The 25,071-nt window shown below is 48.9% G+C and overlaps 1 protein-coding gene across 5 annotated transcripts in view; it reads left to right on the top strand.

The window, feature by feature from the left end:
- Positions 1-25,071, top strand: part of LOC140428040 (collagen alpha-1(XII) chain-like) — a 462,913-nt gene that overhangs the window by 145,594 nt on the left and 292,248 nt on the right. For 3 of the 5 annotated variants that reach the window (XM_072514040.1, XM_072514030.1, XM_072514048.1), the window contains exons 13-15: positions 15,435-15,704; positions 16,622-16,888; positions 18,512-18,704. The exons of the other annotated variants lie outside the window; for them this stretch is intronic. In XM_072514040.1, the coding sequence (XP_072370141.1) occupies positions 15,435-15,704; positions 16,622-16,888; positions 18,512-18,704 (730 nt within the window). The remainder of the gene's footprint in view (positions 1-15,434; positions 15,705-16,621; positions 16,889-18,511; positions 18,705-25,071) is intronic. 5 annotated transcript variants of the gene reach the window in all.

The following is a 25,071-nucleotide window of genomic DNA, read 5'->3' as shown; positions in this document are numbered from 1 at the left end:
GGCGCGGCGCGATTCCCACCCCCACCGAATATCTGGTGCCGGAGAATTCGGCAACCGGCGGGGGCAGGATTCACACCAGCCCCCGGCGATTCTCCGTTCCGGCGAGGGGGTCGGAGAATCCCGCCCCAGTTTTCACAGTCTGAGGATTCAGGGTAAACCATTTTGGACAAAGATCAAAGATGAGGAGATATTTCTTCACCCAAACTGTGGTGAGCCTGTGGAATTCATTACCACAGGAAGTAGTTGATGCTAAAACTTTGAATATATTCAAGAGGCGGCTGGATATCGCACTTGGGTAGAATGGGATCAAAGGTTACGGGAAGAAAGCAGGATTAGAGTATTGAGTTGGATGATCAGCCATGATCGTGATGAATGGCGGAGCAGGCTCGAAGGGCCAAAAGGCCTCCTCCTGCTTCTATCTTCTATGTCTGTATGTTCCATGCCACCCTTATCTATTCATCTAAATGGCCTTCTAAGGAGCATATCAGCACGGCCCATTGTCTACTCTCTTGGCAGATATCTACTTGTCGCTAGATATCTTGAGCGGGATTCTCCAATCCCGCGGCAGAGTGTCTACGCCTTCATACACACCGTTGCGTTTTACGAGGGCGTGAATGGGCCGCTGCCAGGAGTAATTCAGGCCCCTACAAGGGGCCAGCATGGCACTGGAGCGGTTCGCGCTGCTCCAGCTGCCGATCCCGGCGTGAACTGTGCGCCGCAGGATCTGCATATGCGCAGTGGCGCCGGCGCCAACGTGTGCATGCGCAGTGGCCTCCTTCAACGTGTCGGCCCTGACGCAGCATGGCACAGGGCCCCAGGGGCCAGCGCCTGGAAAGGAGGCCCCCAGCCCGAGAGGCCGGGTCGCTGATCGGTGGGCCCCGATCGCGGGCCAGGCCACTTTGGAGGCTCCCTCCAGAGTCGGACCCACCTCCCCCCCACACAGGCCCGCCACCCGACCCTTCAACGCGGAGGTCCCGCCGGCTCAGAGCAGGTTAGAACAGCTCTGGCGGGACTCGGTTCTTTTCTTACGGCTGCTCGGCACATCCGGGCCAGGGAATTGGCGGGTCGGCGGCGTAGAGCGGCCCGCGACCGGCACCGTGCCAACCACGCCACTCTGCGGCGAATCTCATGCCAGCATTGGGGCGGCGTGGCCAGGTCGCAGGGATTCTCCGGCTCTGCCCAGGGCTGGGGGAATCCCGCCCCTTGCATCCAACTGGGCATGATTTTCCAGCCTCGTCATGCCAGACTTGGTTTCTGGACAAGGCTGGTGAATCTTGCGAGAGGCCTCTCACGAATTGTGACACTCAAAACGCTTTGTTTTAACAAAATCTCTCGGGTTTTAACAACATCTCGTTAGACGTCGCGATCTGAATCTCGCCCTCACCAGAACGTGATCCAGATCTGCATTTTTAAATGCGGCATTAGGCTTATTTAAATATGAGTTTTTGAGTTTCTCGCCCCCATCAGAAACCTAGGGCGGAAGTCTCCGACCCCCCCCCCCCACCGGGTCGGAGAATCGCTGGGGGGCGATGTCAATCCCACCCCCGCTGGCTGCCGAATTCTCCGGCGCCGGGGATTTTACGGGGGCGGGAATCGCGCCGGTCGGCGGCCGCTAGCAGCGCCCCCCCCGGTGATTCTCCGGCCCGTGATGGGCCAAATGGCCGCCCGTTTTCAGCCGGTCCCGCCGGCATAAATTACAACAGGCACTTACCAGCGGGACCTGGCTGCGCGGGACCTGGCTGCGCGGGTGACCTCCGGGGTCCTCGGGACGGCACGGGGGGATCTGGCCCCAGGAGGTGCCCCCACAGTGGCCTGGCCCGAGATCGGGGCCTATCGATCCGCGGGCGGGCCTGTGCCGTGGGGGCACTTTATTCCTCCGCGTCGGCTGCTGTGGACCTCCATGATGGCCGACGCGGAGATGAAGCCCCCCTGCGTATGCGCTGGGATGACACCAGCACATGCTGCTGGTCCCGCGTGTGGTGTTGGGTGCTCTGGTGCACAGATGAGCCAACACAGTTGTATGTGGTACAACTCTATTTTATTATAACTCTTATAATACAGTTCGTTCTGGATACTCTGCACGTGCTGTCTCCCTGAGTGTCCCCGGCTATAGCTGTGTCCTGGTTCTCCTCTGCCGCTCTTACTGACCACCAGGGGTTGTGTCTGTGCTTTTATATCTTTCTGTCATTGGTTGTGGTGTTGTGTGTTCTGATTTGTCTGTTGGTGTGTCTATCATGATGTGTGTGTTTGAATATCATGACATCCCCCTTTTTTACAAAGACAAGTGCCTACGTGGTTATAAATACAATTGTGTCGTGAGTGCATCTAAGAGTGTGCGTTTGTGTTGTGTACAGCGTGTGTTTATGACGTAACTATTTACATGGGGCGATGTCGGGTGCGTCACACTAACAAGGTTGTACCATAACAAAACTTGGATGCGAGAGAAAAAAAAAACTTGAACATTGGTCCGGTCAGACGATATCTGGAACAATAAACAACAACAGGTTATAATACAGAAGTGTTTGACTTTTTGAACGTATTAACAGCGTTATAAGTCCAGTCTAGTGGGTGACCGCCTCAAGAATGGGCTGGTCCTCAAGCCGGTTCAGCTGTGGAGATTTGTGGTCACACTGGTTCACCTTGGACTGTTGGAGGTGATGCTGTTGCCGAAGTCTCTACTTTACCATTTGTTGTACTTCCTGCAGTGCTTGGTCTTTTTCATTCTTGCAAATATGACATTCAACATCTTTGTTAGTGGTGCCCTGGCTGTGGTTTGGTTCTGGTGGCGATGGAAGGGGCATGATCCGTGGCATCTCCACGAAGTCATCCTTGGGAACCAGTGGAGGATCCGGCGTGTGCGTACGGTGCAGTTGCGAGCGTGGAAGGCGGCACAGAGCCCGCTGATTGCGCCTACGCACCAATCCATCCGCCCTGCATGCCAGGAACAAGGTGGAGTCTGTTTTCTTTTTATGTTTGTGGTGGACGGCATCTTGTAGCCGATGGGTCGTTGCCATTGAAGTAGCACCATCACTAATATCATGCAAGGCGATGACTGTGCCAGATGTGGAAGTTGGCCAAGACCGTGTACGCTGGTTCCGGCCACCTGCTGTGCCGGAAGGGTGACTCCGCAGAGAAACGTCGAAGCATGTCGCCTTGGATAGAGAATTGTTGCTCGCATCAACGTCTGGCGATGGCGCGAGTTGGTGTGTCCATCTTGGACCGCCGGTGCTGGTTGTCTCTGTACACTGGATGTATGCCGGCAGGTATCGATCCACTCCTGTACCATGTGGTGTTGGGTGCTCTGGTGCACAGATGAGCCAACACAGTTGTATGTGGTACAACTCTATTTTATTATAACTCTTATAATACAGTTCGTTCTGGATACTCTGCACGTGCTGTCTCCCTGAGTGTCCCCGGCTATAGCTGTGTCCTGGTTCTCCTCTGCCGCTCTTACTGACCACCAGGGGTTGTGTCTGTGCTTTTATATCTTTCTGTCATTGGTTGTGGTGTTGTGTGTTCTGATTTGTCTGTTGGTGTGTCTATCATGATGTGTGTGTTTGAATATCATGACACCGCGCATGCGGCAACTCGCGCCGACCGGCGGAGGCCCCTCGGCACCGGTCGACGTGGCGCCAAGTCCCTTCTGCTCCGGCTGGCACGGCGCAAACCACTCTGGTGCCGGCCTAGCCCCTGAAGGTGCGGAGGATTCCACACCTTCGGGGCGGCCCGACACCGGAGTGGTTCACGCCACTCCTTCGCGCCGGAGTTGCCCGCCCTGCCGGTTCGCGGAGAATCCCGCCCCTAATGTCCTTACCTGGAAGACCTCGCCAGGGTGCCGTTTAGTAGTGGTTTCTGCAAATATCGATCAGTTGTCATGGCCCCTAAAGAGGAGGGGGTCTCCTAGGCCATTAAAGTCCCCTGGGTGGTGAGGGAGAGGGCAGGGAGGCACCCTGGCTCTCCCATTGGCACCTGGACACCTTGGCACTGCCATCTTGGCACCCTGGCACTGCCAAGATGCCAGATTGGCACTGCCAGGGATCGGGTCCCGAGAGGGGCTTAGCAGGTGGAGCGGGGGGTGAGGGGCATTCCCGGGCCTTCTCCACATTTGCCGCCCAGTAATAATACATCAGGGGTGAAATTCTCCGGTATCGGCGCGATGTCCGCCGACTGGCGCCCAAAATGGCGCAAATCAGTCGGGCATCACGCCGCCCCAAAGGTGTGGAATGCTCCGCACCTTGGGGGGCCGAGCCCCAACCTTAAGGGGCTAGGCCCGTGCTGGACGAATTTCCGCCCCGCCAGCTGCTGGAAAAGGCCTTTGGTGCCCCGCCAGCTGGCGCGGAAATGACATCTCCGGGCGGCGCATGCGCGGGAGCGTTAGCTGCCGCTGACGGCATTCCCGCGCATGCGCAGTGGAGGGAGTCTCTTCCGCCTCCGCCATGGTGGAGACTGTGGCGAAGGCGGAAGGGAAAGAGTGCCCCCACGGCACAGGCCCGCCCGCGGATCGGTGGGCCCCGATCGCGGGCCAGGCCACCGTGGGGGCACCCCCCGGGGCCAGATCGCCCCGCACCCCCCCCCAGGACCCCGGATCCCGCCCGCGCCGCCTTGTCCCGCCGCTAAGGTAGGTGGTTTAATCTACGCCGGCGGGACAGACATTTTAGCGGCGGGACTTCGGCCCATACGGGCCGGAGAATCGCGGGGGGGGCCCGCCAACCGGTGCGGCGTGATTCCCGCCCCCGCCATATATCCGGTGCCGGAGAAATCGGCAACCGGTGGGGGCGGGATTCACGCCAGCCCCCGGAGATTCTCCGACCCGGCGGGGGTTGGAGAATCTCGCCCCAGATTTGGAACACCTAAAACCCCTGACTGCCTTCCTTTCTCTAGTAGCACCTTTCTAATTCTGGCCACCTTCCCTCCACATATGGGCGAGATAATCATCCCTTCAATCTCTCTAAAAAATACCTTTGCAGGAAAATCGGCAGGCATTGCAAAATAAACAGAAATCAAAGCAACATGTTCATTTTAACCGCCTTTAGCAGATCCGCGAGTGACAGAGGGAGACCACCCCATCTTGCCAGATCAGCTAAATGCTGCCCAATTAATGAGAATTCTCAAATTGAGGCATTTCTGGACAGAAAGCTAATATAGGTCAGCCAGCATAGGATTCCAGTGGATGGCGAGTGAGGAAGATTGAACTTGGGACTGTGTGATAACATATCACGCAGGTCCAGTGGAATGAAAACTTCGGCCCCTGGAACCTGCTCACCTGTACCTCAACTGCACTTACCCATTTGATTTATAATTCCTCAATACATTAACGCAACACAAAATGACTGATCTCAGCCTTGAATCTTGAGTATCCACAGCTAGAGAATGTCCCAGATTTCTATTGAACATTGTGTGCAAACTTTCTTCTGATATCAAACTGAAATGGTCTCTCCCCAATCGAACGATTATGGCTCCTTCTTCTAGATTCCTCCACCAGAGGAATTACGTTTTCTTTAACTCATTGTATCTGTTTATAATTTTAAACTCTCCAATTAGATCACCCTTCCATCTTTAAAAACAGGCAAAATTGAATTATTATTGTGTATCGATTGGCGCAAAATTCACAGAATGATGCTTGTGATTTTAAAAATGTGATGTTAAAGTGTTGACTGACTCAGTTAAGATGGTGAAAGATTGGTATAATCTTTAAAACCAAGCTGCCTCAGTTGGTAGTTGGAACTCCCTGCTCCTGATTGCTGTCCAGTTACCATTTCTGTTACTTATGAGTTCATGCCTCACTGTAGCAGTTTAGTTCTTGACTTCAGTTTTAAAAAAACCTGGAAGTAAAGAGCTGGCATCAGTAAAGGAGCCAAATTCCGAAAGCTAGTGATTTCAAATAAACCTGTTGGACTTTAACCTGGTGTTGTAAGATTTCTTACTGTGCCCACCCCATTCTAAAGCCGGTATCTCCACGTCATGACCAGTAAAGGTGACCATGAAGCTGTTGAATGGCTGCTTCAAAACCCATCTGGTTCACTAATGTCCTTTAGAAGCAGGCATCTTACCTGGTCTGCTCCAGATGTTGACGACAGACCAACTACAGCTCTTAGCTGCCCTCTGAAATGACTTAGCAAGTCCACCTCAGTTGCATCAAAGCAGCAACTACAAATGGGCAATAAATATCTACAAACGCACAGCCCCAGAACGAATAAAGAACAGAAAATAAATATCTTGCTGAAACCTAGTATCTGTAATTGGACTTGACAACTTGGTTGAACAATAATTCGCCTGAGGTCCTGGAAGGTTATGTTAAGTAAAACCTCAGTAACTGTCAGCACCAACGTGAGAGATCGGGAGAAAAATTAGAATATTTATAAAAGAACTCGGTTATACAGACCAAGTTGTTCAGAAAAGTTAGATTGAGAGAAATCATCCCACAGAAAGAAGGAATAAGTTGGGGACGTGAGGGGAAGGAGGGGGATGGGGAATCTGTGTTTCAAGATTTAACCATGAACTGTGAAAAGCACTGTCTGCTTTGTTTCAAGATTTAAATTGAATCAAGAGAGTTGATTCTGCAAGGATTTTTTTTGGCAAATTGCTGTCGAATGAGGAGATTGGGATTGAGAGTCATCCTTCTCATTGCAGCTGGCGAAACCAGAACTATTAGGAGCTTCAACCGACTCCAGTGTATAGCCTCTTGGGGTCTCGGCAAGACCCTGCGAATTATGGAAAGATCACTAAATAACAAGGGCCAGCATGGAAGATGGATTTGGTTTTACATTTTTCCCTCTTGACTAATGGTCATGATATCACTCCCCATTTTAACTGCCTTGTTGTAAGCACTCGATAAACCTTGGATAAATTGAATGTGACAATTGATGCAGTTCCTTTGCAGACTATCTTGTAAACACATAATAGGGGTGGCTGAATGTTTTTGACCTTGAATGATGCAGTCATGCCATGATTATGTTACTGAACTAGATTTGCCAAACCTGGACTAATAATACAAGGATTGCACCTTCAATTCCCACCATGGGCACTTTGAGAGTTTGAATTCAGTTTCTTTGTTTAAAACAAAGAAATCTGGCATTAGTAAAAATGACCCAACTGGTTCACCGGTATCCTTCCCAGATCTATATTATATGTGACTCCATTCCCACACTGATGCAGCTGACTCTTCACTGGAGTGGTTCGAAAGCCATTTAATTTAGGATTACTAGATATTGATGTTGAATGCTAGCCTTAACATCCATGTACCAAAAGTAAATTTACAAAGTAGTGATTAAAAAATAATTGTGATAGTATGTTGAGACTCACAACATGTTTTCCCATAGGGTGGAGGTATGGGGTGGGTGGAGGTGTTGGCTTAGGTCGGGTGCTCTTTCCATGGGCCGTGCAGACTCTTTGGGCTGAATGGCCTCCTGCACTGTCAATTCTACGATTCTATGACTCACACCATGCTGTCCCAATATTGTGGTGCATTGATACTATGGTTCCAATTTAAAGGCAGTTCTCAGTTTTAATGGCAGTGCTATAATGGTGGTGGAGGTATTCCAGGGTACACTCGTACAGTTGAAATAATTGCCAGTGGAAGAAACAGCGGAGGTGGGAACAAATGTTAATTACAGATTTAAAATGTCACAAACCCCAAGCAGGGTGAGAGATTAGAAAAGCTTATTTCTCCATAGGCGAGGGACGATGTTAAAAAATCTTTAGATTTCTGGTTCAAAGTCAGTTGGAAGCTTTAAATTTAGCTTGCTTGATATGTGCAGATAAGCAATATTAAGGTTTGTAGTCACTTCACAATATCGTCGGGGCTTTTTCGCAGGAAGTCGATAAAGGAATATGATATTCCTTCAAAGCAGGGAATGAAAAGTGCATAGCAAGGATATCCATGAGGGAATAATAGTCTTGAGATCTGGGTAGAGTGGATTTGATGGGCTGAAATACTTTTTCCTTGCTCTAGGTTCATGTCTGCTAATTTGCACTCTTTTTTTAGAAATGGTGTTTGGCACAAAAAAGAGATACCAAGAGTGAAATAAAAGTAGAAAAATTGAGCAAATTTAAAATATTATACTATAAACTGGCTTAATAGCACTGAACAATTAAGTTGGTTGAGTACAGGGCTGAGATTTATAAGTAGTTTAATCAGTAATTTTTAAGGTTCGGGAGGAAAACCAGAGATTTGTCATACAGTCACAGGTCATCATCTGAGCTATCAGCAACTCAGCAAGGCTCCTTCGGGGACACCTAGCAACACCCGGGGCCACTACCATCTAGAAAGACAGGGGTAGCAGATGCATGGGAACACCACCACTTGAAAGTTCCCCTCCAAGTCAGATACCATCCCGACTTGGAAATATGTCACTGATCTTTCACTGGGTCAAAAACCTGGAACTCTCTCTCTCTAACAGCACTGTAGGTGTGTCTATACCACACGGACTGCAGAGGTTCAAGGAGGTGGCTCACCACCATCTATTATTTGGAGTGGACAATAAAATGCTATAGGCCTTCCCAGTGAAACCCATATCAGGAATGATGAAAAAAAAAACATTGTTTCATTTCATTTCTGGACAATGAGATCATTCTTTCTGTTTCTTTCTCTCTTTTTCTTTCCTGCTCTCTTTCACGTTCTGTCTGTCTCTCTATGACTCCATGTCACTTCTCTCCCCCCCCCCACCCCTTCGCTGCTACCTGACAATGGACCAACCTAATTCAACACTAAGGAACCTGGCTTCGAGGGTTAAATTATAAGGAAAGGTTAAATACATTTGGCTTGTATTTCCTTGATCAGTCTACCACTGATCACTCAAGATTCAGGCTCATTCAAGTTAGGTGGAGGTTTGACAGGTAAAGTTTAAATAATAATCACTTATTGTCACAAGTAGGCTTCAATGAAGTTACTGTGAAAGGCCCCTAAATAACCTAGATAGGAGAAACTGTTTCCAGTAGAAGGAGCGTCCTTGACCAGATGTACAGATTTAATGTAAGGAGAGGGGAGAAGAGTGGAATTTGTTTATTGCATAGAGAATGCACTGCCCGACTCTGAAGTAAGTGTGCTTCCAAATGAGTCAGAGCCGGCAACATTTTAGTGCAACAACTGACTGTTGTTTTTCCTTTCAAATAACACAATCAGGTTTTGGCAATTAAAGTTCTGATACTGGAGGCAGAGAGGGGGAGTGAGATTTTGTGCGGTCCCCTGGGTTTGTTGATGATATGGATGGATGTTCCTCTCCAATGCTGCATGGCAATCTTGGTTTTTCAGTCAGATGGAGGCTGGGGGTTCAAAAGAAAAAGCTGATCAAAAATAAGATGAGCTCAAATTTAAATCTTCATGCAAACTGGGCAGACAAAACTGTTATCCTTGTGCGTTTTCCATGGAGTATATAAATCTTCTGAAGTTAAAACAATAAATATATTCTGGTCTTGTCAGAATGGCATGTGGTTTGCAGTTACTGTGTACTGTCACAGCCAGGATTTGTCAGTTGAAAGCATGCGGCTTAAGTGTGGAAACCAAGTGGGCTTTGCAGCAAAACTCTGGAAAGTGCCTCAGGAGCTTTAATGAGCGCAGCAGACAAAATATTTTACCATAAATAAGTTCTGTGAAGTGTAGACTAATCTTCCAAGCAGATGGCTTCTCTCAACATCACTTCTTATGACTGGATGGGGAGTTGTAGGATGTAAAGGGGGCAAATTAACACATCCCCGAGGGTTCATATATCAGTTGGAATTTGGGACCCTGTCTCGGTTTTGCTTGGTTTTGTCTCCTCTGCATCAGTCTTTGTTTAACCCACTGTCCTGGTCTCATATTCTCTTCTCCCAACCCCACACAGTCCCACTTATCCACAGTTGCCATTTTCATCTCTCTACTGGACAGATGTACAGCTAAGGATTTTCAATTGGTTCATCCTTTAGTCTCATCAAAGGCAACAAAGATTTTGAAGGTGGCTTGTTCATTCCTGTGGATACTTTGAACCCACACATGAATGAACACAAAGGTCAACACAATTGATCTAAATGACTCCACAAGTAGCAATATTTAATAGCTTCAACTGCTTGTCATTTTGTTTCTCCATTTCTTCCGTTGACCCTTAGGTGGCTGTTCAATTGGTGTATTCTTCTGATCCGTTCAGGGAAACTGAAGATTGTCCACTGTGTTAATTGGGTGTCCCACTCCTTCTCTACCTCACACTATGTTCAAGCACGGAGGTCAGGTTCAAATCAGGGTTCGAGAGTCCAAAACAATGGAATGGGCATCACTGATGAGTTCTTGCCTTACGGTAGCATGGTAGCGTTGTGGATAGCACAATTGCTTCACAGCTCCAGGTTCGATTCCGGCTTGGGTCACTGTCTGTGCGTCGTCTGCACATCCTCCCCGTGTGTGCGTGGGTTTCCTCCAGGTGCTCCGGTTTCCTCCCACAGTCCAAAGATGTGCAGGTTAGGTGGATTGGCCATGACAAATTGCCCTTAGTGTCCAAAATTGCCCTTAGTGTTGGGTGGGGTTACTGGGTTATGGGGATAGGGTGGAGGTGTTGACCTTGGTTAGGGTGCTCTTTCCAAGAGCCGGTGCAGACTCGATGGGCCGAATGGCCTCCTTCTGCACTGTAAATTCTGTGAAATCTACATGTGAACATTCCTGGTTGGATAGCTGATAGCTCTTCAAATAGTCCCCAGCTTAGTTATAGCACTTTCTACATTCCAGCACTTCACCGGCTGAGACCAGCTACATAAAACCAGGAATTAAAGTATTGGATTGTTCTAATTGCCACAGCTCATCCTGACACACCAATCACACAATTCTTCATGATCCCACAGCAATCCCAACAGAAAAATAATTGATGGCTCGCTCAACTCAGGACACGGTTAATGTTCTTGGAATTATTCTGACATTATTGTCACAAATAGGCTTCAATGAAGTTACTGTGAAAAGCCCCTCATCGCCACATTCCGGCGCCTGTTCGGGGAGGATGGTACTGGAATTGAACCCGTGCTGCTGGCCTTGTTCTGCATTACAAGCCAGCTGTTTAGTCCACTGTGCTAAACTAGCCCCTCAACATCTTTTATTTTATCTTCAATAAATTGTTGTAATTTTTCCTTTTTCCAGTATTTACCCAGTCCCCATTCAAAAATTACCGCTGGATCAGTTTCCACCCCCTTCTGGGCAACATTTTCACATCTCTGCAGGGTTTGATGCCAATTATTTTAATGGTGAGATTTTCCAGCCTTTCCTGCTGATGGAATATTCTGGATCGCTTAAGACGGACTCCCGCAGCGGGTTTCCCAGCAACGGGGTGGATGAACCACGCAGAACGCCATAGACTTCAACAGTGTCAAAAAATCCCATCTAAGGCCAATGGCAGGCTACCTCTGCCACCAGAAAACCTGGGGGAGGTTGGGGGAGGAAGCCGGGGGGGGGGGAGGGGTATCCTGGTGCAAATTTCTACCAGTCAAAAAGGTTTTGCCCTTTTTACTCTCCCAAAACTGTTCAGAATTTAAAATCTCTGTTAAATCTTCCCTGCTCAAGGGAGAACAAATCCAAATGGGATCTTGAGTGATCACAGTTAGATCACCTCCCAATCTCCAAAGTACCAGGGAACAAGCCAATTCATCTCTAAATATAACTCAAGTCCCTCATCCCTGGCATCATTTTGGTAAATCTTCTTGCCGTGTTGGGTGTTCCGATATACAAACGAACCAACACGGTTGTAGATGGTACAACTCTGTTTTATTATTCTGTATAATAACAACTGTTAACTTCTGGCTGTGGTTCGTACTTCACCAGTTAACCTGTGGACCCAGCCCTCGCACTATCTTAGAGAGGCACTCAGCACATGGTGTATGTCTGAGTGGCACGCTGTGAAATGAAATAAAATGAAAATTGCTCATTGTCACGAGTAGGCTTCACTGAAGTTACTGTGAAAAGCCCCTAGTCGCCACATTCCAGTGCCTGTTTGGGGAGGCTAGTACGGGAATTGAACCGTGCTGCTGGCCTGCCTTGGTCTGCTTTAAAAGCCAGCGATTTAGCGATTATCTCTTGGTGGAATGAGTGGGAACCGTGGTGTTCCCTGTTTTATAGTGCGTGTGCTCTCACTGGTGATTGGCTGTGATGTTGCGTATGTGTTCATTGGTCCATCGACCTGTCCATCAGTGTGTGTGTGTGATTGCACCATGATATGTTAATATCAGGCGCCGGAACGTGGCGACTAGGGGCTTTTCACAGTAACTTCATTGAAGCCTACTTGTGACAATAAGCAATTTTCAATTTTTCAATTCACAAAAATAAAAGAGGGAAACCTCAACACATTATGACTGTTTTTGTCAAACAAATCAAAAGTCAGGATGCAAACCCATTTGGAAAGACGTTCTGGAGTGTTATTATAAAAAATTAGCTTACCTTCTATAAGGCAAGGTTTGCCTCTCTTTTATTGGCTCAAACTTAGGGCTGCCATTGACGGAAATGGCTTTTAAACTTAATATGCATAAAGAAAATAAATTTGAAACATTGCACCAACTTCAATCAGATTCAAAGGCAGCTTATTGATGTTTAGTAGTCAAAGGTAACATAGTGAGACCTCTCGCCTGGGAGTCGCAGGGAAACTTGTATTCTGGGACTTCAGTCAGGCACTCTCTTCTTAAAATATAGATTGGTTGCCATCTGGATGATATTTTAAATAGGCTCCTGCATATGGGGTGCACTGAGACTATACAGACACCTCATATATATTCAGTTTAGTGGTACATAAGGCATGGAGAGATGAACTGACAGAAAGCAGAGAGTCGGGTTAAATAGGTCCTTCTCTGGTTGGCGAACTGTAACTAATGGGATGGCGCAGGGTTCAGTCCTCGGACCTGAACTATTTACAATCTGTATAAATGATCTGCAAGCAGAGACAGAGTGTAATGTAGCAAAATCTGATACTAAATTGGGGGGAAAGCAGGCAGTGGAGAGGAGATATAGATTTTACAGACTGATATAGATAGGCTAGGAGATTGTGCCAAAATTTGGCAGATGGAGTTTAATGTGGATACATGCTAGGTTATCCATTTTGGTTGAACAAATAGTCAGGCAAATTATTATCTAAATGGGAAGCAGATTCAAAATTTGTTGGACAGAGGGATCTGGGTTTCTTTGTTCATGAATCGCAGAAAGTCTGTATGCAGGTAAAAAATGGAATAAGAAAGACAGATGGAATGATAGTGTTTATTGCAAAAGGACTGGCGTATAAAAGTAGAGAAGTATTGTTGCAATTGTATGAAGTGTTGGTGAGACCACATCTGGAGTGTTGTGTCCAGTTTTGGTCTCCTTATTTGAGGAAGGGTGTGGTGGCAATGGAAGCAGTTCCGAAGAGGTTCACCAAATTGATTCCGGGGATGAAGGAATTGATGTAAGAGGAGAGATTAAACAGTTTGAGTGTATACTCCCTGGAGTTTAGAGGGTGAGAGGGGATCTGATCGAGGTGTATAAAATACTAAAAGAGATTGATAAAGTAAATGTAGATCAAATATTCCCTATTGTGGGGCAATCTAGAACAAGAGGCCACAGATACAGGTTGGGAGATGGTAAATTTAAAACTGAGATGAGGGGCCCTATTTCTCGCAGAGGGTGGTGAATTTGTGGAACTTACTGTCCCATAGTATGGTGGAATCTGAGTCATTAAATGGTTTCAAGAGGGAGATAGATATATTTCTGATAAAAAAAACTGGGTTAAACAGATACGGGGAACAGTTAAGGGGGTGGCAGTTGAGACCAGGAAGAGATCAGCCATGATCTGTTTGAATGGCGGAGCAGGTTCGAAGGGCTGAATTGCTGACTTCTGCTCCTAATTCCCATGTTCCTATGAACATATTTGAAGCACGGGGGGCGAGGTTTTGGAAATGAGGAATGCGACATGGAAAGTAAGCAAAAATAGGTTTCTGTTTCTTTGGTGGGCTACCTAAGATAGGGACCATCACTGGGTGATATAAAGATAGTGCAGGAAGGGGGAGCCGACAAAAAGGAACTAAACATCTTATTGTGCAGGGCATACATCTTTTTATTTTTCCCTGAAGGTGTTTTTCTGCTATTTTTTCTTTCTTCAGCTGAATGCTTTTCCACAGGGATTGGTTAAACTTGAGTCAATTTTGAGGGGAAATGGGATAAGTATTCAAAGCTGAAGATCGGCTCCAAGTTCGATTGAGATAACAAACAACCAGACAAAATGGCCTCCTTTAGTGCTGGAAGATTTTATGAATCATTTCCCATTACTGTCCTCATCTGTTGCTTTGCATGAAGAAAACTAGCTTAACTCGATGCTTCCAGGGGAAAAAAAACACTCCCGCCATTTGTAGCCTTAGCACAATGATAATATCTTGATTAATCCAGCACCCCTTCAGGAGCAACAGCCCAGAATATACTCTGATTTCCGGGAGCGAGACTATGAACCCAGAGGCTGAGGTGGAACAAACTGAGCTAGATAACATGTACATGTTCACATCAGTGTCCACAAATCTTTGGGCAATATTCTAATAACGGCGAATAGCACATTGTCAGCCTGTTGCACATTGCTCCACAGCCAATGAACGAGGAGCATAGTAAAAGGGACTGATAATTTATTATTGTTCCCATTGCATCATGTTCATATTAACCCCCTCTCCCCCCCCCCCCCCCCCCCCCCACCCAATACATAAACAAGAACACACATTCTGCCTAACATGTTTAAGAAAAGGTAGTGTGAATGATAGTGGGATTGCACATTTAAGGATAATTATATTAGGATGGGAAAAATTGGAAGGCACCGGTTCCTGAGCAGTTTGGAATATTGAAATCACACGGCCAAAGATCGTAACCAATCAGGAATGAGTAACATAGCATGTAAATTTACTTAGGCATCTTTCAGTGCTGCTTGGCCTTGTTGGGAGGACTGCAGAAGCTCTTCTCAGAGATTAAAGGGGTTGGGTAGAATTCATGACAGAACGACTGTATATGGAAGCAGTAAAGCTACTGGACCACAAAGCCCTTTTTTGTTCTGTGTTTTCTTCTCGCTTTTTTCCTCACACACATGCAAACATGATCCAACTGCTACCTCCAGGAGAAAAATGCCTTACATCTCACACAATAAAAAAGCATAAATATTTCTGGACCAAATAATCACTTTGTCAAAACCACAACCAAATGCTCCCAGACTTGTCTGAGCAAGATCAGCTTTCACCACTGTCTCAGCTAGAACATTCCAGATCGTAACAACTCGCTGAGTAAAAAATAAATTGTCACCTTCCCTGGCTCCTCTGCAAACCACCATAAATCTGTATCCTCCAGTTACTGCCCCGAGGGTAAGCCATTCTTTCCCACCTCATCTATCAACTATTTACTGGTGAAAGGATTACTGCAGCTGAGTTTGCAACATTTTGGCCTTGATGAAAAAAAATTATTGATCTGAAACTCACTTTGCACCAATTTATTTGTTTTTCAGTGCGTGGTTCTGCTCGTAACCTTGTGACAGAAAATGTCACCCCAACCACAATCGATGCTTCCTGGACGTCAGCTCCAGGCAATGTATACAACTACCGTGTCACCTGGAAATCTCTCTATGACGATGATAGTGGAGAAAAGTGGGTCCCTGGATACAGCACTGAAACAACATTGGAGAATCTACGACCAGAAACCAAATACCAAATAATGGTTTATGCTTCATACGGCAGTGGGGAAGCAGATCCTCTTGAGGGAGAGGAAACCACTGATGGTACAGTAAATCTTGTAAAGACCAAAATCCTTACGTTCTAAAGCACAAAGAGGACTAACTGGTTCAAATTTCAATGTTTTTTGTACTGAGCTGTGGTAATATTTTTAAAGTTAGGATACCTAAGCTCATTGTCCAATGAACCATCAAGGTCTTGAATATTGAAAGCAATGTGAAAAAATGACCCTATTTTCTTCTCTGTCATTGACATCCTCCCCAATCCTGAAGTAATGACTCTTTTCTTGTGGCCTGTCTCCTCCTGTTAGACACTGATTATCCTCCACTAATATGCACAATGCTCAGGCCCAACTTTGGTGATTTTGTGGTGACATGTGATATTACAGCCAGGTCTTCTATTGGCTACACATGTTATAATGCCCCCCTGCACGGGGATTGCTGAGTTCACGTTCCAGCATTGATATTCCCCTCCTTAATCCAGGTTTCCCTCAACTGAATTGATTCTCATCTGGCTGAGATCAACCAACTCAACATTAACTAGTTACCTACCTACAAACCTTCCTAACATGTACAGTTCCTCTCCGGTTAATATTTAACTCTATCAACTTGCTAAACGCAATCCACTTAAATTAAACACAATAGAGTAGATCTTTACACAATTAAATCAGATCTGCCTTAACAGGTTTGTCGTCTGTTTTCCTGAAGTCCAGTGTGCTTTCTCAAGTGGAAAAGATCATGTAGCATTATTTTAAGGTCAGCGGTATTTTCAGTGTCACAATTAATGTTTATGCATAATTACACTAAAACAGATTATGTGGTTAGTCATCTGTTTGCTGTTTGTGGAAGTTTGCTGTCAGCAATCTATTTGCCACTTTTCCCTACAGTGATTACATTTCAAAAGTATTTCAAAATTATTTATCAAAACAACAACTACAATATGTTTCTCTTCTGCTGTTGAACAGCTACAACAGGAGCCAAGAGAGTGACCATATCAGACGAAACGGTCAGCACTTTCCGTGTTAGGTGGAAGCCTGCTCCGGGCAATGTGGTGAACTACAGACTCTCTTACCGGCCTGCTGTTGGAGGGAGGGTCATTGCCACCAAGGTCCCACCTCATCTGACCAGCACTGTACTCAGACGACTTAATCCCCAAACAGTTTACAACGTCTCCGTGATTCCAATGTACAGAGAAGGAGAAGGAAAATTACGATCGGGACAAGGAACTACAGGTGAGGCAGTGGTGGCTAAACCACATGCAATGAGATTTAGAAAGGTTTCTTAGCAGATGAGGCATTGCTGAGACCTCCGAGTATATATTTACTTTATTCTGTTTCTGGTGATTATATGTCCACGATATTATTCTAGAGTAATGCTCTATTGTCTAAGTAACTTGAACACATTGCGGGGGATGTTCTGGCCGTTCTCGCCAGAGGGATATTTCGCTTCTGCCGTTGGCGGACCCCCGCCATGGGTTTCCCGTCGGAAGGGATGAATTCAATGGGAATTCACATTGACAACAGCGGGGTCAGAAGATCCCGCTTCCAGCCAATGGACAACGGTGGGCTGCCTCCCACTGCCGAGAAACACAACGTGGGGGGGGAGTGGAAAAATCCCACCTATAACCCAACTGACACTATTGCAATACTGAGGGGTGCTGCACCATTAGAGGAGACAGTGCTGTTTGTGGGATCTTGCTGTGCACAAATTGGTTGCCAATTTTCCTCCTACATTGCAGCAGAGACAACTTAAATGCATTAAGCATTTGCCATCTAAAATCACTAAAAGCAGTTTCTGTGCTGAAGTGCATTAAAAAGAGGTCACTGTCCTCTGTCAGATTCTGCTCCTCTGGATTCTTCTAACCATTAATAAGTGTCCGAACCACTCACTTCAGATATGCCAGATTAAATCGGATTTGGATTCTATCTGATTCTGTCTCTTCCCAGTTGTCAGATGGGAGGGAAGAGTCTGTGCCATGTTGCACAGGACTTCATGGGCGGGATTCTCCGACCCCCGCCGGTCGGAGAATCGCCAGGGGCTGGCGTGAATCCCGCCCACCCAGTTGCCGAATTCACCGGTACCGGATATTTGGCGGGGGCGGGAATCGCTCTGCGCCGGTTGGCGGGCCCCTCCTGGTAATTCTCTGACCCGTGATGGGCTGAAGTCCCACTGCTGGAAAGCCTGTTCCGCCGGCGAGAATCAAACCACCTCGCTTACCGGCGGGACTAGGCGGCACGGGCGGGCTCCGGCATCTTGGGGGGGCGCTGGATGACCTGGCACCGGGGGGTGCCCTCACGGAGGCCTGGCCCGCGATCGGGGCCACCGATCCGCGGGCGGGCCTGTGTCGTGGGTGCACTCTTTTCCTTCCGCCTCGGCCACAGCCTCCGCGATGGCCGATGCGAAAGTGACCCCCCCCCTGCACATGCGCGGGGATGACGTCAGCAGCCGCTGACGCTCCCGCGCATGCGCGGACTTCCGCCGCCCGCCACAGTCCCTTCGGCCCCGGCTGGCATGGTGCCAAAGGCCTTTCCCGCTGGCCGGCGGTGCGCCAACCACTGCGGCGCGGGCCTAGCCCCTCAAGGTGCAGGCTTGGCCCCTAAAGGTGCGGAGAAATTCGCATCTTTGGGCGGCCTGACGCCAGAGTGGTTCCCGCCACTCCATCTCGCCGGGACCCCCGCCCCGCCGGGTAGGGGAGAATCCCATCCCATAGCTGTGATACAACGGGGCAGGGTGTTAAATTAGTTTGTTCCTGTCTGCATTTTCATATATCGATTTTCAGTGAGCTATATTGCTTTGATGGATGTTTGAGATGAAGTTCAGTTATTAACATTCGTTTTTTTCCCCCTCTCCAACAGCCTCACCATACAAACCTCCCCAAAACTTACAAACCTCTGAACCTGCACGATCTAGCTTCAGAGTGACATGGGAACCATCCCCAGGGGAGGTCAGAGGATATAAAGTCATCTACCACCCAAGGGGACATGAAGAACAACTTGGGGAAATGGTGTTGGGGCCATATGACACAACTGTGGTGCTGGAAGAGCTGAGGTAAACACAAAATTGGATAATATTCTTTATTTTGAAAGTAGAAAGGAAACTGGGAACATGCCTGTACCTCTATCATTGCATTAGTGAAATCATGAGCCTTAAGAGCAGATTGGCAAGATTTCTAGTTGCAAGATTAGATTATGATCTTGAGATTACCACCTTTTATGTCCCTTACGCTGTGGAATATTTGCCAGTGATAGACTCGAGCTGTCTTACAGAAGATAGATGAAAGTAGCCAGGAATGATTTCAAAGAAGACCATTGGTTTCCTCTGTTATGATCCCAGTTGATGTTATAACTGGATGGGAAGATCTCAGAATGGAACCTTGGTTCAAAACACCATGGGCGAAATTCTCCGTAATCGGCGCGATGTCCGCCAACCGGCGCCAAAAACGGCGCGAATCAGTCAGGCATCGCGCCGCCCCAAAGGTGCGGAATCCTCCGCACCTTGAGCGGACGAGCCCTAACCTTGAGGGCCTAGGCCCGCGCCGGACTGATTTCTGCCCCGCCAGCTGTAGGGAAAGGCATTTGGTGCCCCGCCAGCTGGCGCGGAAATCACATTGCCGGGCGGTGCATGCGCGGGAGCGTCAGCAGGCGCTCACGGCATCCCCATGCATGCGTAGTGGAGGGAGTCTCTTCCGCCTCCGCCATGGTGGAGACCGTGGCGAAGGCAGAAGGAAAAGAGTGCCCCCACGGCACAGGCCCGCCCGTGGATCGGTGGGCCCCGATCGCGGGCCAGACCACCGTGGGGGCACCTCCCGGGGCCAGATCCCCCCCAGGACCCCGGAGCCCGCCCGCGCCGCCTTGTCCCGCCGGTAAGAGAGGTGGTTTAATCCACGCCGGCGGGACAGGAATTCCAGCAGCAGGACTTTGGCCCATCCGGGCCGGAGAATCGCCGGGGGGTCTCGCCAACCGGCGTGGCGCGATTCCCGCCCCCGCCGAATATCCGGTGCCGGAGAATTCGGCAACCGGCGGGGGTGGGATTCACGCCAGCCCCCAGCGATTCTCCGACCCGTCGGGGGGTTGGAGAATCCCGCCCCATAGGTGTGATTTAATGGCCTCATCTCGCCCGACTTGGTGGTGCGATGAGGTTGTTTAATCTCACGATGCTCGAAATGTCTCGCAAGATTTAAAGGAATCTTACGAAACATCATGATCTGAATCTCGCACTTGCTGGTTGAAATTCAGACTGACATATTTAAGTGAGGCATTCGGCTCATTTAAATATGTCTGCGCCATCACTTCCGGTGACGGCGGGCGGGAGGTAGCCGCACGTTGGAGGGCTCCCGTTCGGGAACGGCATTGTCAGGGGTTAACGCCCGGTCCTAGGGCCAGCGAAGGCAGTAAAAGACGGGAGACAGCACAGAGGAGGGGAATGTCGAAGACCAGCGAAAAATCGGCCGTGAAAAAAGCAGCTGAAAGTCCGTCGGGGAGTGGAAAGGTCACCGCGGAGTCAGTAAAGAAAATGGAGGCTGGAGCACCAGGGGAGGCCGCATTGCTTACGGCTGAAGAAATAACTAAGGGGATGGCTGCGGAATTCGAAAGGCAGTTTACAAAATACATGGAGACAATGAGGAAGGAGATGAGGGAGGTTTTGAGTGTGCTGGTGGAGGAGGCGATTTCCCCGGTGATGACGGCGGTGGCGAGCGCAGTGGCGGAGGTGCGTGAGCAAGGGGAGGCGTTGAAGGAAGTGGAGGAGACGTTATTGCAGTACAGTGATTAACTTACCTCGATGGGGAAGGAGATGCGGAAGGTGATGGACATTAACAAGGATCTGCGAGGCAAAATGGAAGACCTGGAAAACAGATCCAGGCGACAGAATTTGAGGATTGTGGGGCTGCCCGAAGGAGTTGAAGGACCGAAGCCGACTGAGTATTTTGCCGCGATGCTGGCAAAACTATTGGGGGAGGGGGAGGATCCGTCCCGATATGAACTGGATCGGGCTCATCGGTCGTGGAGGCCTGTACCAAAGGCGAGTGAGCCGCCAAAGGCAGTGACTCTGTGCTTCCGTAGGTACAGTGTGAAGGAGAAGGTCCTGAGCTGGGCCAAGCAGAAGCAGGTGGTGCAGTGGGCTGGAGCTGGTATACGTGTATACCAGGACTTTATGGTGGAGCTGGCGAGGAGGCGGGCTGCCTTCAACCGGGTGAAGAGGGCAATGTACATTAGCAAGGTGCGGTGCGGCATTGTATATCCAGCGAAGCTGAGGGTGACTTATAAGCTCAGGGACTTTTATTTTGGAACGGCGGAAGCAGCGGAGGAGTTTGCGAAGCCAGAAGGACTGTGGCAGAACTGACAAATTGAGAAATGGCCATGTGCCGATGTAACCTCATGACTGTATTTTCTTCTTTTTTGTTTCACTGCGTGCGGGTGTAGGGGCTAAAGGAGTCAATGTCGTATATATTTGGACAAGGGAAGGGATGGGACTTTCACTCGAAATGAGGGCTCTTTGGGGTGTAGGTGGATATGCGGGGTGTGTGTGCTAAAAGGGGATCTCTGGGCTTTCCTAGGGCCGGGCAAGGGGGAAAGGGACCCGGGCGGGGGCCTCCACGCTGGCCGGTTTAAGCCGGCCAGTGAACGGAAACGGGAGTAAGGAGGGGGGAGGGGCTGCGGCCATTGGAGCCTGGCAGAACAGGGTCCGAGTGGTCTAGCCGGAGTGGAAAGTTGGGGGGAAGGAACCGAGGTTGGGAGGGAGAGTTTTACAAGAGGCAGTGGACAGGAGGAGCTGGAGACTTGGGGGGGGGGGGGGGGGGGGGGGTGGGTGGGGGGGGGGTATACAACTCTTGGTATCATGTACGGTACTCTTTCAGAGGCTGGATGGCGTTGAGTGTAGGGGGGGAGGGGTAGTGGATTCTATAGGTCAATGGTGACCATGGGCGGTCCCGGACTCCTTTTTCTTTTTCTCCTTTGTTTTTTGTTTCCACCGTGGGAGGGTTTGGTTTATTGGATGCATATATTGACAGGTGGGCTGTTGTTTGGGTTGGTGGGAGGATGATATCATTGGTATTGTTAAGGGGATTGATTTTGTATTTGTTACCGTTTACTGTTTGTGGGTGGGGTGTAAATTTTTGAAAGAAAATGTGAAAATGTAGAATAAACAAATATTTTTTTTTAAATGTCTGCGCCATATTCACCCGGGGCCCGGTAACTAACAGCCATGCATGGGACACCTTGCTAGGGTGCCATTTAGCACTGGTGGACAAGGTGTAACAGCACCTGGGAGGGGTCTCCCAGGCTACTGGAGACCCCTGAGTGGTCAGGCTCCGGGCAGGATTCCTGCTGACACTTGGGTACCTTGGCGCTGCCAGCCTGGCTCCTTGGCACTGCCCTGGGCACCCTGGTAGTGCCACCCTGGCACTGCCAAGTTGCCTGGGTAGCACTACCAAGGTTGCAGGCTGGCATGTCAAGTTGCCAGGCTGGCAGTGCCAAGGTGCCAGGTTTCCCATGCCAGGGATTAGGCCTAGGGATGCTGTGCCCTTACGTGATAGGGTGAGGGGGGACTCGAGTACCCTGTGAGAGGTACATTGGGAGTAGTGCGGGGTCCAGAGGTTGTGGTGGGGTGGCTGAGTTGGGTCGAAAGATCGGGGCGACATTTAAAAATGCCACCGTGATCCATGAATTCTCTTCCTACACTGGCAAGAACTTGACAGTGCAAGAAATGATGTAAATGCAACCTCAGCGGGGCATTCCTTGCCGAGATCCAAAAAAATGGCAAAATGCCATTAAATAGTGGAGCAGCACCAAGAAACATCCAGCTAAACTCGCCCAAATTGGCACTCTGCTTCTGTCCCTTTAATCCACGGGCATTCTCTGGTCCGGCGCCAGAGTGCCGGCGAAAAAACGGGAGTACTTTACTCCAGCGCTGGCGCCGGTTCCGAGACTCGATACTCGGGTCCTGGGGGAGCCAGTACGGCGCTGGAGCGGCCCACGCCGCTTCAGCTACTGGCCCTGCGTCGACCCGGCGCCGCGGGGTATGCGCATGTGCAGTTGGGTTGGCGCCAACTAGCGCATGCGCACTGGCCGTCATCCCCGCACCTGCCCCGAAGCCAAATGGCGCAGGGATCCAGGCGCCGGCGTGGAAGAAAAGAGGTCCGCAGCCAGAGAGGCCGGCACGCCGATCGGTGGGCCCTGATCACGGGCTAGGCCAGTACAGAGGGCCTCCCCGGGGTTGGACCCCTCCTCACCCCCCACATGCCGCCCCCGGCCCTTCAACTCCGAGGTTCCGCTTGCCCAGAGCATGTTAGAATGGCGGCAGCGGGATTCGGATTTTTTCGGACGGCTGCCCAGCCCATCTGGGCCAGATAATCGCGGTGCAGCCAGAGGATCGCTGCTGCGGCCGTTTGCAGCAATGTTCCGTGTGGCCCGGCGCCATTCGCGTGCGGCCGTTTTCACAGGTGTGGGAGAATCGCGTCCCGGCGCCGCGGCGATTCTCCCACTCGGTGGAGGGTCAGAGAATCCCGCCCCATAACTTTTACTTTTTTAAGAAAATATGGAGGGGCAGTCACAGGACCGCTAATTATAAAGGAAAAGTTTGATTATGATACAATACTCTTCTACCTCCACATTTGCTTCAGCATATACACATATTTTAAGGATAACGTGGGTTACAAAGTATATCTTAAGCAACAACTGTCTCAAAGTCCCTTTGAACACACAAGCTAACCGTGGCAAAACACATACACCCCTCTGAATCCAAGTGAGTGTCTCAGCATTTCCCCTAGAATCTCCTCGGTTGATTATTATACCATGAGGCACCTTGTCTCACAGAACCCTGGCTTCCACACAAATTATTTCAAATTCCACTTTCAAAAATCATACCTTCAAATCTTCTTTTTGGCAGGGTCAGGGTACCCATATGGCACCAGCAGTGCCAGGGCATGCCCCTGCCCAAAGGTATGCAGCAGGGGGCCTCCGATCGCCTTGCAGACCCCCACAAGTGACGTTCCACCTGGCCCCCGTTTGTCGGGACCAGTACCAAACAGCACTTGTCCGAGGTCCCCGAAGCCTGAGGTACCTCGGGAACCTGAACATTAGGGTGCGACTTACTGCCTCGCTCTAATATGCAGATTTGCTAAAAGGTGACCCCGCCTATTATGGGCTGGATTCCCCTTGCAATGTCTCATAAGATTGCATTGACTTTCGCGAGGCGTTGCGAGCAGGGTCTCCCGGCTTTCACCGGCCATAATGTGTCACGGTGAGATGCTTCTCAGTGCTGACGCGCCCTTTGTCTTTTCAGTTGCTTTAAAATAGATTCCCAGGCTGTACTAAAATGGCATCAAACTTTTGATTTGCCTCTGAAGTTTGTTTTTCCACTTTTAATCTGGCTACTTCAGCTGTCTCTTAAATTTGGCCTTCTTCTCAACTCTGCCAGTCTTTCCTGAACAGTTCTCTTTTCTAGTACCATTAACCTCAGACTTCTTGGGAACTTCTCTTCATTTCTTTAGTTTCCTGAACTAGCTGGACTTTGGCTCTCTTCACTTGTTTTTTTAACCATTACTCCATGGTTTGGTTTTCTTCCAACAAAGCTGAGAGCTACATTCCCACTTAGAACTCCAAAATCGACGACAAGCAATTTCTGCTAAAACTATATTCAAAACAGCTTTATACCCTAAAAGAGCCCTCAGCTGCTAAGCAATGACCACATGTTTTTACAATATTTTATTTATTCATCCATAAGAATAAATAAAATTTTATTGTTTCATACTATAAACCTCTCTAAGCAGAATCAAATCTGGATATCCTGCCGGCTTGAAAGCTGTTTTGTGACTCCCCCCTTATTTCTTCACCATTGTTGCCCTGTCATTCTCGCCCACTGAAAATGGGGCGGAAAACATTGCCTTCCCCCAGCCATCGTGGACATAATTTGCCTTTATAGTTTGTGTGTTTTGTCAATGTTAGAGGGCATCAGATATTTGTTTCTGTCAATTCCCACCAGTCCATTCTCTACTTTATAGACAGAGTGGTCAGCTCTATCTTCCTCCAGACACACTGATGGGAAGATGGAGCATTAGCCCGTGTCAGGTGCTGGACCCCACTGAAGATAACTAGCATCCTTGGCTCATGACTAAGGCCCAGATCTTCATCTCCAGGTCGGGTGCATAGAGTAGGGAGACTTCCTGGCTCTGTGAACCTGACCTTTAAAAATGTCCACCCATAGGTTGGATTTTCAGTCAGGGTTGGGGAATGGGATGAAATAGGAGTCAGGGCGGATGACCCCAGAATGGGTGTGGACGTGGGCTGGGTGGAAGACCTGCCTTTGTGCACTGACACTGTTTAAATACATAAAGGTAAGATTAAAACAAAAATATCCTTTCAGCTCTCACCCCTCCTTAATCCCACCCACATGCCATCCATCCATCCATGCCAATCGA

The sequence above is a fragment of the Scyliorhinus torazame genome, chromosome 1 (genome assembly GCF_047496885.1).
Source record: "Scyliorhinus torazame isolate Kashiwa2021f chromosome 1, sScyTor2.1, whole genome shotgun sequence".
NCBI lineage: Eukaryota > Metazoa > Chordata > Chondrichthyes > Carcharhiniformes > Scyliorhinidae > Scyliorhinus > Scyliorhinus torazame.
The sequence above is the reverse complement of the archived record's forward strand: the minus strand, read 5'-3'. Positions and strand labels throughout refer to the sequence as shown.